This window comes from Molossus molossus, unplaced genomic scaffold (genome assembly GCF_014108415.1).
Source record: "Molossus molossus isolate mMolMol1 unplaced genomic scaffold, mMolMol1.p scaffold_m16_p_12, whole genome shotgun sequence".
Taxonomy (NCBI): Eukaryota; Metazoa; Chordata; class Mammalia; order Chiroptera; family Molossidae; genus Molossus; species Molossus molossus.
Window position 1 is genome coordinate 1357628 of NW_023425347.1, and position 19267 is coordinate 1376894.

A 19267-nucleotide genomic window follows, 5' to 3' on the forward strand; every position below is an offset into this window, starting at 1 on the left:
GGGCGTGGCTGTGCTCCAGGGCCTGTCCTCCCGCAGCCCCTGAGCACCCGCTGGGCGTGGCTGTGCACCAGGGCCTGTCCTCTCCCAGCCCCTGAGCACCCCGCTGGGCGTGGCTGTGCTCCAGGGCCCGTCCTCCCGCAGCCCCTGAGCACCCGCTGGGCGTGGCTGTGCACCAGGGCCTGTCCTCTTCCAGCCCCTGCGCACCCGCTGGGCGTGGCTGTGCTCCAGGGCTGCCGGCTGCCTTGCCTTGCGAGCAGGCGTTGATGAGCAGATCTGCTCTCTGCTGGCAGCAGAGGGCGCCCCGCAGGACAGGAGCGCTCATGCCTGCGGGGCTCGCTGGGTCCGGCACTCAGGAAGCGCCTGCTGGGTTCCAGGCAGCCTCCGGGCACTGGCGCTGCTGTGACCAAGAGTTCAGCCCCTGCCCCAGCCCTTACATTCCTGCAGCCTGGCAGGAAGCCAGTGACCCGGCCTTCTGGAGAAAATGAATAAAAGGGGGCAGGAAGCTGGGCAAGACTGAGGGCTGGGGGCTTTGGCAGCTGGGCCAGAGGGCCACAGACCCTCCGGTGCCACCCCTCACGTCCACACCGCGTCCTCTCATCTCTGATGCCCTCCCCTGCGTGCCCTCGGGTTATGAGGCCTCGGACACCACTGCCCGCTGCGGGCAGCCTCAGGAGTGCTGGCCTGTAGCCCAGCCAGGGGGTCAGGGGTCTCACGGGGACATCTGAGGCAGACGCATAGTGCCCCCAAGAGGCTGAACTGCTGCAACTCTCTTAGGTGTGCCCCAGCATTCTCCCTCAGGGGTGCTGACACCGGCTGGGCTGGGCAAGGTGGACACACAGGTGTGCCCTGTGCTCTGTCATCCCGCTCCCACCCGGCCTGGGGCTCACCCATCCAGCCCCCCTCAGTGCACAGGAGGTAGTACATCGGCTCCCAGCCTTTCTTTAATTGTGTTGTTGTTGATCCTCACCCAAGTATACTATTCCACCGGTTTTTAAATAGAGTGGAAGGGGGTGAGGGGAGAGAGAAACATTGGTGTGAGAGAGATACATTGATTGGTTGCCTCCTGCATGACCCTGACAGGGGCCAGGGATCGAACCTGCAACCCAGGTACATGCTCTTGACTGAGAATGGAACCCGAGACCCTTCAGCCCACGGGCCGATGCCTTAACCACTGAGGAACTGGCCAGGGCCCATCCTTTCTTTTATATCAGTGCTAGGAGTAGAGAAAAGCAAGACTTGTTCGCACTAAAGTGTTAATGACATAGCTCAAGGGTAGGCACGTTACTAAATGTGTGTATTTTAAGGACGTTTCAGCACACCGCCGCCCCAGTGGCTTCTAGCCATGCAGACAAGGAGGGCAGAAATGAAGTCTCCCCCTGTGCACCTCAGACTCCGGGGGGCTGGGACCAACGCCGAGGTGGTGGCCGTCGCTGACCTGGTGGCAGAGGATCAGACTGCTGGGTGCTGCCACCCGCTCATGCCAATCCTGATCCGCTCCCACCTGACTTCCACTGGACACCAGAGAGCTAAATTCCCGTCAGGCTGTGAACACGTCCACGACGGGCACGTGGTTCTGAACATGTCCACTTCCGTGTCCACGCTGTCTCCCTCCCACTCACATGCACACACTCACACGCACACCACACAGGCACAGCCTCGGTGAACACGGTTCTGCTCTCCCACACCCAAATATCCTCAGTGTCAGGGGCGACATTGGCGGCACCCCACGCACTGGGCAGCAGCCCCGCTGGGGAAGGTGGGAGATGCCCACTCGCTCCTGGTGCTGCAGGTTCAGGGTGAACAGAGGCGCAGACACATGGCCGGGCTGGGCCACCCAGGGACACTGTCTGGGTCCTTGTCCCCGAGCTGGCCCTCGGCATCTGTGGAGAGGTCTCCAAGCCCACGGGCTTCAGAGGACGAGGAGAGGCTCCCACAGAGCCAGGAGAGCCCTGGGGTCCCCCGTGCGACTGGCCTCCAGGGTGGTGCGGGGCGTCGTCGGAACTGGGACAGTTCTAGACCCGGAGAGGGTTGTTGTCCTAACGGGTGACGCTGAGACAGGCTTCTTTCTGCAAGGGCAGACCCTCCCAACTGGTTCTGTGCGTGTGCAACCAGGTCCTGAGTGTTGTCACAGCCTGCTGGGTGGAGGGGTTTGCCCAGACAGGCACCAGTGGGGGCACCCAGGGCGTGGGGGAAGGTGCCCTCAGCAGGGGCATCCTCCACTCTGCCACAGCAAGTGACTCCTTGGGACATACGAGGTGCAACGTGTACGCATGCACACACGTGCTGCAGGTTTCCCGTGTGTACACGTGTGCAGAGGAGAGTTTGCAGAGGAGCTGTGTCGGGGACCCCCCGGCTGAGGGAGCTAATCTCAGGAAGCCTGAGGCAGGATAATCAACCCCAGTGGGGAGGCCCACTTGGAAAAACGGTGAGGAGAAGTCAGATTATGCTGGCTGCTGGTGCCGCGGACACAGCCCGCGGAGGCCAGGCGAGGACACAGTCCTGGTGGCAAGGGCGGACTGGCCCGGACAGCCCTGCGTCACCCCCTCTGGGGAACGCACCTCCGCCCGCCGGGTCTGGGGACAGGGAAGACAAAGCTCCGTCCTGGCTCTGTTTACCTCCTGTGACCAGCTTGACCAGACTACGTGTGACATTCCAAAAGGTTGCACCCCCCTCGCTAACGGGCATTTAGGAGCCTCCACCCACGGTTTCTGTTCTGTTCTTTCCAGAAGGAGAAGAAGACGGGGCTGCTGAAACTTCTGGCTGGCGCGTCCACCAAGAAGAAGTCTCGCTCCCCACCGTCCGTGTCTCCCACCCACGACCCCCAGGAGGTGGACGCCTCACTGCAGGGTGCAGTGGGGCCGGACGCGTCCTTGCTGTCGCTCCGTGGCCGGGCCGGGTCCTGCCCCATGGAGAGCGAGATTCAGGGCGCGATGGGAACGGAGCCCCCGCACAGGAAGGCGGGCGCCTTGGACCTGAACCCCTCGTCCCCTTCCAGGCAAGTCCCCTCCACCACAGCTGCCGCCCGCCCCGAGCCCACGCTGCTGCCCAGGGAGAGGTAAGGGCGGGTCAGCTGTCCTCCGAGACCTGGTGTGGGGGATCTGCGCAGTCTGGAGCCCTTCGGGGAGCAGGCAGTGAGGGTTTCCCGAGGATTAAATTGATTAGATGTCCCTCCCTAGACAAACCTGCTTGGGGCCTGATCTTGGGTGGTCAGCATCGGGTTAGACGAGTTCGGGAATAAATGGGGACGTAGTCATGTCGGAATCCACCTGGGTCCTGTGGGATTTACACCAGGAGCTGTTTCAGAACTGATGGTCCTGAGCCAGAGGGGCAGTGAGGCGGCCGCTGGGCAAGGCCCGAGGCTGTGCGCCCCACGAGGAAGCAGGTTTTGGAAAGCTTTGCCAACTCTGACATCTTAGAATTAACATTGGCTCCAAGGGCATATACACAGACACCAACACCAGCAACTCACAGAGAGCAGCTGAGAATTTTTGGAAACTGCGTCTGAGGCCTGGGCCCGTGGGCCGCCGGGGCTCAGGGGCTGGCACCTGGCTGGCAGCTCAGGGGGCTGGACGTGCTGGGCAGGGGGGCCGGCGTCAGACCGGTGCGGCGAAACCTGCTCCCTGCCACCCCTCCTCGGTGGGCCGCTGCCCACAGAGAGGACATGGGGCAGCCGCCGGGCACGCTGTCAGGGTGGGCCCCGCACGGTGGCTGCCTGGCCGCCTGCTCCTCCACCGTCTCCTGGCACCTGTCGGCGGAGGAGGCCCCACCGGCCTGAGCTGCCTTCACCCCGTGCGCGGGGCTGGCGAGGTTGGTGCAGGCCTGGGCGCCTTCTCTGCCAGCGTAAGTACTGCGGACGCCGCGGGTCGGTGGGTGGGTGTCCGCCCTGCCAGACGGCACGCAGGCAGCCACGGGACGGTGGGGCAGGTGTGCCAGTCCACTCATGGACACTGACATTTGCATTTCATACAGTTTCCTTGTGTCGTGAAATAGAATTCTTGTTCTGATTTTCTTTCCCAACCGTTTCAGAATATAACCACATTCTCAGCTCTCAGACCACACAGGTTAGGTGCAGGGTGAGATTTACCAACCTCCGGTCTTGGCGAAGGGGCTTGGAGCGGAGCCGCTGGCTGGTGTGGAGACCTGGGCCACGGTGTGGGGGGAGCAGCGAGGGCCAGCGGTCACTGCCTCCAGGGAACCGGGCAAGGGCAAGCCCGGTTACACCGCGCTCGGAATGACACGGTTTGCAGAACGCCCTGTGCAGGCTGCACTCGGAACACGTATCAGGTGGCAGGGCTCCAGACAGAAACCAGGGCCGCCAGGCTGTGCCGACCCGCACGCGCCAGCCCCCAGTGAGCCCTGCAGGAACCTGTGCGTCCGGCCCCAGTTCACAGGTGAGAGAACCGAGGTTGTGAAAGGTGAGTGACGTACAGAAGGTCGCAGAGCCGATCAGCAGCCAAGCCGGGGGTGCGGAGGCTCTCAGGCCACAGAGCCGGGCTTGGACCACCCCACTGTGGGTGCACGGTCAGCCGCCCCCACGCACCTGGGCGCAGAGGGATCCAGGTGCGAGCACATCGCAGGGTGTCAGCTCTGCTCTGGGGCCCCGCGGTGTCAGCACCCCGTCTGTCCAAGGCGTGCCTGTGGTCCCCCCACTCAGCAGGGCCTGTTCTGCAGTCCCCAGGCCCCTCAGGACTGGATTCACACCACGCACCACACAGGCACACACACCACATAAACAACACACATAACACACAGACTCACATACCACAACACCACACACCACACAAACACATACACCACTAAAATACCGCACACCAAAGATACACAGAGCACACAAACAACACACACCACATACACTACACAAGCTATACGAAGACTACACACCACACAAATACACACGACACAAAAAACACAATAAACAAATACGTACCACACAACCACAAATACACATCATGCAAATAATGCACACCACAGACGCAGGCACATGACACACAACACACAAAAGCACACTACAAAAACACATCAAGCAGAAGCAGATACCCCCGAAACAACACACACAAACACAAACACAACACACAAAAATGCATACCATCAAACATTACACAAACACACATGACACAAGTACCACACAACACTCAACCGTGCACAATGTAAACACACAAGGACAAACACACCACATAAATATTACACACCTGCCCTGGCTGGCGTGGCTCATGGACGGAAGGGTTGTGGGTTTGACTCCTGGTCAAGAGCATGTCCCTAGGGGTCAAGGGCATGTCCCTAGGGGTCAAGGGCATGTCCCTAGGTTGTGGATTTGATCCTCAACCCTGGTTGGGGTCGTGTGGGAGGCAAGTAATTTATGTGTGTCTCTCACATTGATGTTTCTCTCTCTCCCTCCTTCCCTCCTTCCACTCTGTCTGAACAATCAATGGAAAAAAATATCCTCAGGTGAGAATTAACAACAACAAATACATTATAAATATATAATATACATATTATACACCAAATAACACCACACACCCACACACCACACACACACAACACAAATACCACAACATGCAAATACACACCACATGAATACATGCACCACACAACACCCACCACACACATACCAGACAAGAACTCACCACAAAAACACACATACAACACATAAGTAACACACAAACACCACATACTACACACATAAAACACAACAAACACACCACAAAAACAACACATACCACACACACAGAAATACACCATTGATGCACAAGTACACCAGATACCACATTACACACAAACACACGATATCCAAACACATACACAGGAACACACACAAAACACCAGAAACAAATGCCTCACAAACACACCACAAAAGCAGACACACACCACACAAATAATACACACCACACAGACACACACGTACCACACAAACACACACCACTACAAACACCCCTCAGCACACACACACACACACACCACAGAAACACAGACATAATACACAAGCACACATCACACAAGTATATACACACAAAATATACAACACACACTGTACATGTAAACAAAATACACACACACTGCACAAACACAAACACCACAAAAGCACACACCACATGAAACAGATCACACAAATACTTGCATTGTCCAATACACACACCACACAAATACCACACATTACACAAATACATGCACAACATACAAACAGTTCACACAAACACACATGCTATACAAACACCACACAGACACACACACACCACACAAGCACACACTATGAAAACACACAAACACATGCCACAGGTACACATACCACATAAATACACAAACCACACAAACACAGACATTACACATACACATATCACACAAACACAACACAAATACACAAACACCAAATACCACATACCACATAAACACACCTACCACACAAATACAATTAGAAACAAACACACATCACATAAACAGCACCACACTGAAACAAATAAACTTCAAATACAAATCTCAAATACACAACATACAGTCAACAACCAGCACACAAACTACAGACACCACACCAACACACATCACACATACCCTCCACAAATATACATACACAGAAAGAGTACACATACACTATACAAATACACACTACAAGTACACACACTACACAAAGCACACATATACCATACAAACAACACGTGCCACACACACTGCACAAACACCACATACCACAAGAACACAAACACATATCACACTAACAACACACAAATACATGACACAAACACCACAACCTGTAAACTCACACCACACAAACACAAACATCACACAAATACAAAACACTAAACATACCACATAAATAGCATACACCACACAAGTACCCAAGCCACACAACAAACACCACACACCACACAAACACACACCTTACAAATGCCACACAGGCAAATACAGTATACAAGCTCAAATACTACTCAAGCACACACAACACAAACACCACACATTACACAAAAACACACACAACACATAAATACACATACCACACAAGTACACAACACATAAAACGCACACCAGACAAGCACAAACAATACAAATACTGCACATCACATAAAACCCACAGACACACACACACCACACAAGTACACACACTACAAATTCACAGAACACACACCATACAAACACACACCACTAATACACATCACACAACACATACCACACAAGCTCACACATCATAGAAATACACACACTGCACATATACAGCACAGACACAAATGACACGAATACCACAACACAAAACCACACCACACGAACAAAACTCATACCAACACACAAACACACATCACAGGTACACATACCACATAAACAATACACACACAATACATACACACTCATAACACTAGCACATCACACAAACACCACACAAACACCCCTCAGCACACGAACACACAACACAAACACACACCAAATACACACACACATTCCACACAAAGACACATGACACAACATCACACACAATACATTCTGCACAAACACGCACACCTCTGAAACACCACAGAAACACAAACACAAGCCTCAAATCCACAAAACACAATCAGCTAACATCACACAGGCACCGCAGAAATACACATGTACCACAAACACATGCACCACAAAAATAACACAAACGTACCCTACACAGACACACTGCAAATGCACATAAACCACATAAACCACATAAACCAAATACCTCACACCATGCCCATACAACAAACACACACCAACCAAACGTGCACCACACAGACACACACCACTGTTACACAAGCACACCACCCAAACACATGCACACCACACACACCGACTGTTTCTCTCTCTTGTGTTTCCCAGGGAGCCCCCCTGACTTTGGGTAGCTCTCCCACTGGGAACCTCCCTCCTGCCCCTCCCTCCCCTTCCCTGCTGTGATTTCTGAATGTGGGTCCTGGTCCCTCCTCCCTGGATCACAGAAGTGTGGCTCTTGTGAATGACAAACGTCTTGATATTTCAAAGCAGCTCTCATGTCTCCGCCGGGTTTCTGTTCTTTCCCTGATCCCTCAACTTGTGGACTCAAAACAGTCTTTAAAGACCTTGTTCTGAACACCCTGGAGGTCTGAGATTCAGTAGAGAATTCAGAGGATGCTTGCCATTCTCCGAATATTCCCCCTGAACAGGGGTTGGAACCAGAGCCTCTGGGTGCCCTCTTGCCCCAGCACCCTGCACAGCTCCTTATAACAAGGCTTCTCAGGGGACAGACGGAACACGGAGCGCTGCCTAAGGAGCCCAGAGGCCACCCTCCTCCCCAGCAGCCACTGTGTCCCGAGGAGCCTGGCGGTGCGAGCAGAGGACGTGGCCGTGGAAACAGTGGCTGAGGCCCTGCAGGCTGTGAGGAGAGCTCCTGCCACGGGGTCGTCTGGGGGCCGCCTGCTGTGTGCACGGCCACTTTATGACCACGGAGGTGGGAGAACGGGCAGGGCGGGGCGGCGCTCAGACTCAGGTTGTCACCCGCAGCACACTGAGGGGGGTCCCCTCTCTCACCTGGCACTGGCCGGGCTCCGCCTGCCTCGGGGCGCTGCCTGCACGTCTTAGGTGTCTCCAGGAGCAGAGCACCCTGGTCTACCCTCCATCCTAGGGTCCCGGGGACAGCAGCGGCTGCAGCCCCACCTGCTCCTGGAGGAGGAGGTGTAGGTGAAGGGTGCTGGAGGGGAAGGCCGCCCAGGGAGACACGGTGGGGCAGGGCTGCCGGGCCTGGAGGAGCCCTGCCCAGGGGCCTGACTGTAAGCCAGAGGGCCGGGCCCCAGCCCCTCCTAGCACCCTCGGCTCAGGGTATCTGTGCATAGTCATGCCCAGTGGAAGGTGCGCACAGGCCCCGCACTTCTGAAAGTTGCTGGGAAATCCCGGGCAGTGTAGTTCATGACGAATGCCTGCTCCCCGGGGGACATGCCAGCGGGGACAGGCAGCCACCCGGCACCCTCATCCTCGCCATGTTTGCCTGCTGGCTCTCTGCGCCTTGGCACTATTTCTAGTGGCTTCGAGCAACAGGTGCACTGGTCACTTATTGGCCATTTCACTCCAAATAAGAGTTTTGTTTTATTGAGTCGCAGTTCCCCCATATGTAAAATGGGGATAATAATACCTACCTGATAGTTATAATATTTGTCAAGCACCTAGATTAATACCTGGAAAACTATGACTGCATAAACAACAGCCACACTACTAATACATGAAATGATATGTATAGTACGATGTATCCATGACATATGTAATGACATGCTGATAATCCCGCCAGTGCTTCCATTAAAAAAAAAAAAAAAAATTTAATTCAATTTTTTTATTGTTGAAAGTATTACAGATGTTCCCCAGTGTTTTCCCCCCAGACCTTTCTCTTCCCGCCCCCAACCCCTGCAGCTTTCCCGAAACTCCTCTGTGTCCACTGGGTATGTACATATGCATGTAAATTCTTTGGTTTACCCCGCCCCACACCATTCCGAGGTTTGTCTATCTGTTCCCTAATTCCATGTCTCTGGATCTATTTTGATCAACAGCTTATTGGTTCAAGACATTTCTTAAATAAGTGAGATCATGTGACACTTGTCTTTCTCTGACTGGCTTATTTCTCTCAGCATAAATAAAGTCCCTCCATGTCATCTCGGAGGAAAAGAGATCTTTCTTTCTTATAGCTGCGTAGTACTCCATTGTGTATATGTACCACTGCTTTTCTATCCATTTGTCTACTGATGGACATTTGGGCTGTTTCCAGATCTTAGCTATTGTAAATAGTGCTGCTATGAACATGGGGGTACATATATTCTTTATGATTGGTGTTTCAGGCTTCTTAGGGTATATTCCTAGGAGTGGGATCACTGGGTCAAATGGCAGTTCAATTGTTAATTTTTTGAGGTAACACCATATTGTTTTCCATAGTGGCTGCACCAGTCTGCATTCCCACCAGCAGTGTACTAGAGTCCTCTTCTCTCCACACCCTCGCCAACACTTGTTGTTTGATGATTAGTTGATGGCAGCCATTCTGACAGGTGTGAGGTGATACCTCATTGTTGTTTTAATTTGCATCTCTCTCGTGGTTAGTGATGTTGAGCATTTTTTCTTTTTTTTTTTTATCCTCACCCGAGGACATTTTTTTTTGTTCAGATAGAGAGGGAGGGAGAGAGAGGAAGAGAGAGAGAGAAAAACATTGACGTGAAGGGACACATCGAGTGGCTGCCACCCACACAACCAACCAGGGCCGGGGACAAACTGCAACCGAGGTACGTGCCCTTAGCAGGAACCGAACCCGGGTCTCTCGGGACCGCAGGCTGACGCTCTAACCGCTGAGCCAAACCGGCCAGGGCGAGCATTTTTTCGTATGTCTCCTGGTCATTTGTATGTCTCATTTGGAGAATGTCTATTCAGGTCCTCTGCCCATTTTTTAGTTTTATTGTTTGTCTTCCTTTTGTTGAGTTGTATGAGCACTTGATGTACTTTGGAGACTAACCCTGTATCCAATTTGTATCATTGGCAAATATATTCTCCCAGACAGTGGGTTCCATTTTCATTTTCATTCTGATTTATTTTGCTGTGCAAAAGCTTTTTAGTTTGATATAGTCCCATTTATTAGTTTTATTAATTTTTTCCTTTGTTTCTCTTGCCCTAGGCGATGTGTCAGTGAAAATTCTGCTATATGTGATGTCTGAGCTTTTTCTGCCTACATTTTCTTCTAGGATTTGTATGGTTTTATGAGCTACATTTAAGTCTTTTATCTGTTTTGAGTTTATTTGTGTGTATGGTGTAATTTGGTGATATAGTTTCATTTTTTTCTTGCATTCATCTGTCCAATTTTCCCAACACCATTTATTGAAGAGACTCTTTTCTCCATTGCATATTTTTGCCTCCTTTGTTGCAAAAATATTTAATGCACATAATGTCTTGGGTCGATTTCTGGGTTCTCTGTTCTGTTCCATTGATTTATATGCCTGTTCCTGTGCCAGTACCAGGCTATTTTGATTACAATGCTTTTGTAGTATAACTTGATATCCAGTATTGTGATCCCTCCTACTTTGTTCTTCATTTTCAAGATTGCTGTGGTTATTTGGGGTCTTTTAGTTCCATATAAACATTTGGAGTATTTGTTCTAGATCTGTAAAGTATGGCATTGGTACTTTAACAGAGATTGCCTTGAATCGGTAGATTGCTTTGGACAAATTAAAATGTATGGACATTTTAATAATGGTGATTTTTCCAATCCATGAACATAGTATATGTTTCCACTTTTTAATATCTTTCTCTATTTCTTTTTTTGATGTCCTGTAGTTTTCTGAGAACAGGTCTTTTACCTCCTTGGTTAAGTTTATTCCTAGGTATCTTATATTTTTTGTTGCAATGGTAAATTGGATTGTTTTTTTAGTTTCCCTTTTTGAGTGTTCATCATTGGTGTATAAGAATGCCACTGATTTCTGGATGTCAATTTTGCATCCTGCTACTTTGCCCAAATCATTTATTGAATACAATAGATTTTTGATGGAATCTTTAGGGTTTCCATGCACAGTATCATGACATCTGTGAATAATGACAGTTTCACTTCGTCCTTTTCGATGTGGATGCCTTTTATTTTTTTCTTTTCTAATTGCTATGGCTAAGACTTCGAGTACTCTGTTGAATAGGAGTGGTAAAATCAGACATCCCTATCTTGTTCCTGTTCTTAAGGGAAATGCTTTTAGTTTCTGCCTATGATGTTGGCTGTAGGTTTTTCATATATGACCTTTATTATGTTGAGGTATGATCTCTTTTCCCATTTTGCTGAGTGTTATCAGAAATGGGTGCTGGATTTTGTCAAATGCTTTTTCAGCATCTATTGATATGGTCATATGGTCAAATCAATAAATCAATCACATTTATTGATTTGTGAATATTGTACCAGCCTTGCCTCCCTGGGATGAATACCACTTGATCATAGTGAATAATTTTTTTAATGTATTGCTGGATCTGATTTGCTAGTATTTTGTTGAGGATTTTGGCATCTATGTTCATCAGGGATATTGACCTATAGTTTTCTTTCTTTGTATTGTTTTTATCTGGTTTTGGAATTAGAATTATGCTGGCCTCATAAAAAAGCTTGGAAGTCTTCCTCTTGAATTTTTTGGAATAGTTTGAGGAGAATAGGTGTTAGTTCTTCTTTGAATGTTTGGTAAAATTCTCCCATGAAGCCGTCTGGGCCTGGGCTTTTGTTTGCTGGGAGTTTCTTGATTACTTCTTCAATTTCCTTAGTTGTTATTGGTCTGTTCAAGTTTTTCTATCTCTTCTCAGGTCAGTTTTGGAAGACTGTGATTCTAGGAATTTGTTCATTTCACCTAGGTTGTCCAGTATATTGCCTATAATTGTTCATAGTATTTTCTGACAATCCTTTGTATTTTTGTGGTGTCAGTTGTTACTTTTCTTTTGTTTCTGATTTTGTGTATTTGGGTCCTCTCTCTCTCTCTCTCTCTCTCTCTCTCTCTCTCTCTCTCTCTCTCTGTGATTCTGGCTAAAGGTTCATGAATCTAGTTTATTTTTTTCAAAGAACCAGCTCTTTGTTTCATTGATCTTTTGAATTGTTTTCTTAGTTTCTATGTTGTTTATTTCTGCTCTGACCTTTAGTGCTTTTGTTCTTCTACTTGCTCTAGATTTTTCTTTTGTTTACTTTCTAGTTCTTTAAGTTGTAGGGTTAGACAGTCTATAGATAGTCTGTTAGAAAATTTTCTTGTTTCTTGAGGTAGGCCTGTAGTGCTATGCACTTCCCTCTCAGGCCTGCTTTTGCTGTGTCCAATAGATTTTATGTTGTTGTGTGTTCATTTTCATTGATTTCCAGGAAGTTTTTTATTTCTTCTTTGATCTTCTTGGTAACCCATTCATTGTTTAATGACATGCTATTTAGCTTCCATGTGTTTGAATGTTTTTGACTGTTCGTATTGTAATTGATTTCTAGTTTCATGCCATTGTGATCTGAGAAGATGCTTGATATGATTTCTATCTTCTTCAACTTGTGGAGACTTACTTTGTGTCCCTAACATGTGGTCTATCTTTGAGAATGTCCTGTGTGCATTCTCTTCTCCTGTGAGAAGAATAGGTATTCTGCAGTTTGGGGGTATAATTTCTGTAGATATCTACCAAATCTGTCTGATCTAGTGCAGCATATAAGGTCCCTATTTCCTTGTTAATTTTTGGTCTAGAGGATCTGTCCAGTGATGTCAGTGGACTGTTGAAGTCCCCTGCTATGATTGTAGTGCTGTTAATTTTTCTCTTAAAATCCTCCAGAAATTTTAAAATATATTTTAGTGCTCCTATATTGGGTGCACATATGTTTGCCAAGATTATATACTCCTGTTGGATTGATCCCTTTAAAATTATGTTGTGGCCTTCTTGTCTCTTGTTATGGCCTTCATTTTGAAATGTATTTTATCATATATGAATAAGCTACCCCAGTTTTTTGTTTTCATTTTCATTTGCTTGGAAACTTTATTTTCCCATCCCTTCACTTTCAACCTATGTGAGTCTTTTGTCTCTTGTAGACAACATATATATGGGCCATGCTTTCTTATCTATTGAGCTACTCTGTGTCTTTTGTTTTGAACATTTAATTCATTTACATTTAAGGTTATTATAGATATGTACTTATTTATTGCCATTTTTATTTATTATATCTATGTTTCTCTTTATTTCTTCTGTTTATTACAGCAGTCCTTTTAACATTTCTTGCAATGCTGGTTTGGTGCTACTATATTCCCTTAGCCTTATTTGTCTGGGAAGCTGTTTATTTCACCTTTTATTTTGAATGATAGCCTTGCTGGATAGAACAGTTGGATTCAGATCCCTGTTTTTCATTACTTTGAATACTTAACGCCATTCCTTTCTGACCTGTAGTGTTTCTGTTAAGAAACCAGCTGATAGCCTCATGGAGGCTCCTTTGTAGGTAACCTGTTGCTTTTCTCTTGCTGACTTTAAGATTCTCTCTATGTGCCCTGGCCGGTTTGGCTCAGCAGTTAGAGCATTGACCTGCAGACTGGAGAGTCCCAGGTTCGGTTCCCGCTAAGGGCATGTACCTTTATTGCAGTTTGTCCCCAGCCCCGGTTGGGGTTGTGTGGGTGGCAACTAGTCGATGTGTCTCTCTCACATCAATGCTTCTCTCTCTCTCTTCCCCCTTCTCTCCATAAAATAAAATAAAATAAAATAAAATAAAATAAAATAAAATAAAATAAAATAAAATAAAATATTCTCTCTTTGTCTTTAATTTTTGGCATTTTAATTTTGATGTGTCTTGGTGTGGGCCTCTATGGGTTCTACTTGCTTGGGACTCTCTGTGCTTCCTGAACATGTATGCCTTTTTCCTTCACCAAGTTAGGGAAGTTTTCTGCCACTGTTTCTTTAAGCAGATTGTCTAAACATTGCTTGTTTTCTTTTTCTGGAACTCCTATGTTGCATATTTATGTTTCATATTGTCCCACAGCTCTCTTAAACTCTCCTCCTATTTTTTAATTGTCTTTTCTTTTTGGTTCTCTGAGTGATTTTTTTTCTAGCCTGTCTTCTAATTCACTGATCTGAACCTTGGCTTCCTCTAATCTGCTGATTATTTCTTTCAATAAAGAAATTCTTTATTTCTGCTATGTCACTCTTTATTTTCACTTGGTTGTTTTTCATTTCCAATTGGTTGATTTTTATTGTTTCTATATTTTTACTCATACTGTTGAGCTTCCTCATAATCATTACTCTGAACTCTACATCTGATAACTTGCTTATCTCCATTTTATTTAGCCCTTCTTGTGTAGAATTCTCTTGTTCTTTCATTTGGGATTTGTTTCTTTGTTTCATCATTTGGCTGTCTCAGCAGTTTGGAGCCTTCCAAATCTCCCTGTGGTATCGATTTTCCTCTGATTGTGGCTCCCTCTGCTGGGTTTGGATGAGTATGAAGGGACCAAGCTGAACACCGATGTCTGGTGTTACTTTCCTGGGTACAGTCAGAGGCCAGGAAAATATTCAAGTATCCCAGAGCGTGTGCCTGCAGGCTGTTAGTCTCAGTTACTTAATGAGCCTCAGGTTGTAGCTCTAAGCTGCATGAAAACTCCCTCAGGTGGGCAGGGAGAGAGGATTTCCAGCAGTTGAAGCAACTGTTTCTGCCCAGGCTAATGCTGCTTTGAGAGGAAAAGTCTGCCTGAATAAAATGGAATCTGCAGCATGAGTTACACACTCAGCACAGCCTTCACAGCTCTGACCCCAGAGCTCTGAACTTCAACGGCCAATGACCATGAGCCCGGCCCAAGGCTCAACATGCCCAGCACATTGATTCTCAGACATCAGTATGCATACATGCCCCCCCCCCCCGAATTTGTTGAAAATCCATGTTCCTTGCCTCATTCCTCCAGTATCTCAGCAAGTCAGCACAGGATGGACACAGAGACCTGGGCAGAGGTCCTGAAGTCTGGGCCACTCTGAGAGATGCTGACTTGGATCCCTTGCTTTACAGTGAATGTCCTGGTTTCATAAGATCAGAATGCACAGGTAGACGGCTCCTCCTGAGAACCCTCAGGACAGCCTGCTGCCGGGGCACCTGGGTGTTCTCCTCCAGGGGCTGTTTGTGTGGCTGTGGCCAAAGAAGAGAGGCAGGGATGGGGGTGGGCCTTTACAGCTGGCCAACAGCCCAAGAAAGAATGGGGGTGAAAAAGTCTCCCCCATCCCCCCACACAGACCACGGCCTAGACACTCCAAGGGAGGAAGGGACAGCAGGGTGGTGTCTCCTCAGAGTGGCTTCTCTAATCCAGGTCAGGCCCTGGGCCTCTGGGGCCTACCAGCACCGTGCAGATCGTCAGGGGCCTTCACCACATCGAGGGGTTTTGCAGCCTTCTTCAGAAGAAGGGAGGGAGGAGAGCCCAGGAGAGTTTGGAGGTGTGGCAGACGGCAGTGGGGGTGCATAGCACCTGTGTGGCTGGACACAGGCTGAGCCCTGGGCTTTGCAGGGCTCGGGGAGAGGGCCCAGGGCCCTGTGGCCTGGGCGCCTGAGCAGAGGAGCTGCAGCACTGTTCTCCCTGCCCAGCCCCCACACACTTCCATCCTCTCCTCTCTCACTGCCCACAGGAGGGGCGTCAGAGGCCTGGGTCAGCTGTACAAACTGAGTCGGGGTAGGAGCTGCAGGTTCTGCTGACAGCACCGCCCATGGCCCAGCCTGTCCCTCTGCCAGCAACAGAAACCCGGCCCCCAGATGCCACTCACCCCGCTCCTGCCCTCTCTGCTTCTCCAGCTCCCCCCGCACCCCACCCTTCAGCCCACCGGTCCCACCTTTAGGCCTGCAGCTCCCTCCAGCGTGGCTTGCGGTGCAGCAACCAGGAGGGACCATGGAGGCGCCCGTGGCGAGGTCGCCGGGAGAAGGTGGCCTAACGTGGCCGGAGGCGTGCCCTGTGGCAGCCAGGCTCAGCGCCCCGCCTGGTCAGTCGAGGAGCAGTCATTGCGCATCTTGGCCTGAGCAGGCCCAGTGCCCCCGGCCGCCTCGCCTACTCATGTCTGTAGCAACTTCCAGCAAGCAGTTTTTAGGGGGTGAGAGTGGTACACCCTGCCTGCCACCAAGCCCGTTCACGTGTAGTACTTAGACTCTGTCCTGGAGCCCAGCCCCGTGCCTGGTAGGCTGGCAGGCTCCTCAGCACGGCCTGCATGTCACCAGCTGTGTGGGTGCAGGGCGCAGGCTGCTGCCAAGCACACCCCTGAGTCCCCTGGCTAGGGTGGTGAGGGCAGTCCCCGCCAGGCCGGGGTGGGGGGGGCAGGTCCCGCCAGGCCGGGGTGGGGGGGGCGCAGTTCCGCCAGGCCGGGGTGAAGGGGGGCTGTTCCGCCAGGCCGGGGTGGTGGGGGCGCAGTTCCGCCAGGCCGGGGTGGTGGGGGGCAGTTCCGCCAGGCCGGGGTGGTGGGGGCACAGTTCCGCCAGGCCGGGGTGGTGGGGGGGCAGTTCCGCCAGGCCGGGGTGGTGGGGGGGCAGTTCCGCCAGGCCGGGGTGGGGGGCAGTCCCCGCCAGGCCGGGGTGGGGGGGAGCAGTCCCCGCCAGGCCGGGGGAGGGGGGCAGTCCCCGCCAGGCCGGGGTGGGGGGGAGCAGTCCCCGCCAGGCCGGGGGGGGGGGCAGTCCCCGCCAGGCCGGGGTGGGGGGGAGCAGGTCCCGCCAGGCTGGGGTGGTGAGGGGTGCGGGCCCAGGGCACTCGCTGGCTTGTCCTCGAAGGTGCTAAAAGGCTGGTCCGCAGACAAACAACTGCTTCTCAACCTGTCTCCTCTGAGGCTGGAGGACAGGTGTGGGGGCTGTGCTAGACCCACCCTGTGCTGACCTGGGGCTCTTGGCAGGATGCCAGAGAGGGTCAGCCCCTTGTCTCAGATCCAGGGAACTGGGGAGGCAGCACCTGGGACAGCACCTGTGTCCACCCACCCCTGCACCTGCTGAGGCAGGGGGGCCTCAGGGTTCTGTGCCTGGTCGGATCCGCGCTCAGGCCCACAGCCTCCCCTCCAGGGGCCCGGCGGGTCCTGTCACCACTGTGATTGTGTCATATGAAATGTTGGAAGACGAAAGGTACAGAGTTCAGAGGCCCCAGGGAGGGGCCCCGGTTCTGCAGGAATGTGGTGTGATCCCAGCCCGCTCGGGTTAAGGCCGCAGCACCTGTGGTCTTCGGAGCACATTGTAAAGATGGACGACCCACTGGCACTGCCTCTAACACCGCACGTGGGGCACCTGCCTGGGAGGCGACCTCCACCCCCGCCTTCAGAGAGCTGGCCCTCGGGAGCTGAGGGCACTGGTGCAGGGGCCCGTGCAGGGTGGGGCAGATGGCAGGACACAGCCGCTCGCCCTCGCCTACCCGTGCCTGCGCCTCCGTCCCAGCCTGAGGGGGGCCGCAGTCTGGGGTGGCCTGGGGGGGACATGGGCGGTGGCATCTGGGCTGATGACATTCCAGCTGCACAGATCAGTGTCTAAGATTCCACAGGGAAGGAGTGCTGTCAAATCTTTAATAAAAATTAGAATTGTTTTACGTGGGAAGAGTAACCCCAAATGACAACACCAGAGGGAAAAGGAAAGAAGAGGGAGATTCTTCCAGCAGACAGTGGGGCAGACCCTGGGTCATCCTCTGGCCGGCGTGGGCCAGGCTCACCCCTGTGTGTCTGTCCCCCTCCAGGTACCGTGTGGTGGTCTCGTACCCGCCCCAGAGCGAGGCGGAGATAGAGCTGAAGGAGGGCGACGTTGTCTTTGTGCACAAGAAGCGTGAGGACGGCTGGTTCAAGGGGACGCTTCAGAGGAACGGCCGCACAGGCCTCTTCCCGGGCAGCTTCGTGGAGAGCTTCTGAGGACGGACCCTCGGCCCTCGGCGGGCCAAGGCCTCCCCGGAGCCCCGGGCGCAAGGGGGAGCCAGCACCCGCAGGTCTCAGGTCCCTTCCACGGCCCGTGGCAGGGGCGCCTGGGGTGGGGGCCCAGGGGTGTGGAGGCGGTGCCTTCACCCACAGCCCCAGCCGAGAGCACTCCCGGGGGTGGTTCTGGGATGAGGCCTACCCCGTGTGAACTGTAAGGAAATACCTTTGGAAAGAGAGGCGGATGCTGGTGCCCGCTGCCTTGCTGCCGGGCCGGGGGCTGCTGCGTCCCGCTGCCGCCTGGGAAGGCCGCAGGCCTGCGTGGCTGGGCGTTCGCAGGATGTTGGGTCGGCCGCCTGGGCTGCGGGGCCCAGATGGCTCCACCACCTCTATACCTCAGTCGCCTGCCACCTGCTTGCACGACCGCCCGGGGGGGCCTGGCCCGCAGCTCCGGTGGGGCTCGGGCAGCTCCCCCTGGCTTGTGCCCACCAGCATTGAGGGCCACCCTGTCGGCCAGCACTGTCCCTCGCCTGGCTTCTTTCTTAGTCTTTACGATGTGAACTGTGTTTCTAACCGTCACTCATTGCCTGTTTCTCATTCAGCTGGTGCTGCCTTTTGTAGGGATGGGCTGGTGGGAGGGAAACTGCCCGGACGTTCAGGGCGGGCTTCGTATCCGCTGCCTGAACTTGGAGAGCTCCGCGGACCAGGTCCTCAGCTGTGGCAGCTGCTCCAGGGCCGGGGTCCGCCTCGGGCGCCCGGGGGTTTGGAAACACCGGTGTCCTCACACTGCCCACAGCCCCCGCTCTTCCAGACAGTGACAGTGACGAGTCAAGAACAGGAAACATTTGGGGAAACTCACTCTAATTGCCTTTTGTGCGCAGTAAAAAGGACATGAAGGTCCACCCCAGCCTAAAAGAACAGAATTTTCCTGTTTTTGCTTTAGTGAGAATGACAATTAGCTTTATCAAAACATGATTTCTCACTG

General features: G+C 51.7%; 1 protein-coding gene across 1 annotated transcript in view; it reads left to right on the forward strand.

Moving 5' to 3' along the window:
- The window catches only part of SH3RF3 (SH3 domain containing ring finger 3), a 362137-nt gene extending 343834 nt beyond the window's left edge, over window positions 1-18303 (forward strand). Inside the window, exons 9-10 of the mRNA XM_036257011.1 lie at window positions 2727-3055; window positions 18114-18303. Of these exons, the coding sequence (XP_036112904.1) occupies window positions 2727-3055; window positions 18114-18282 (498 nt within the window). The 3' untranslated portion in view covers window positions 18283-18303. The remainder of the gene's footprint in view (window positions 1-2726; window positions 3056-18113) is intronic.
- Window positions 18304-19267: the final 964 nt, after the last annotated feature.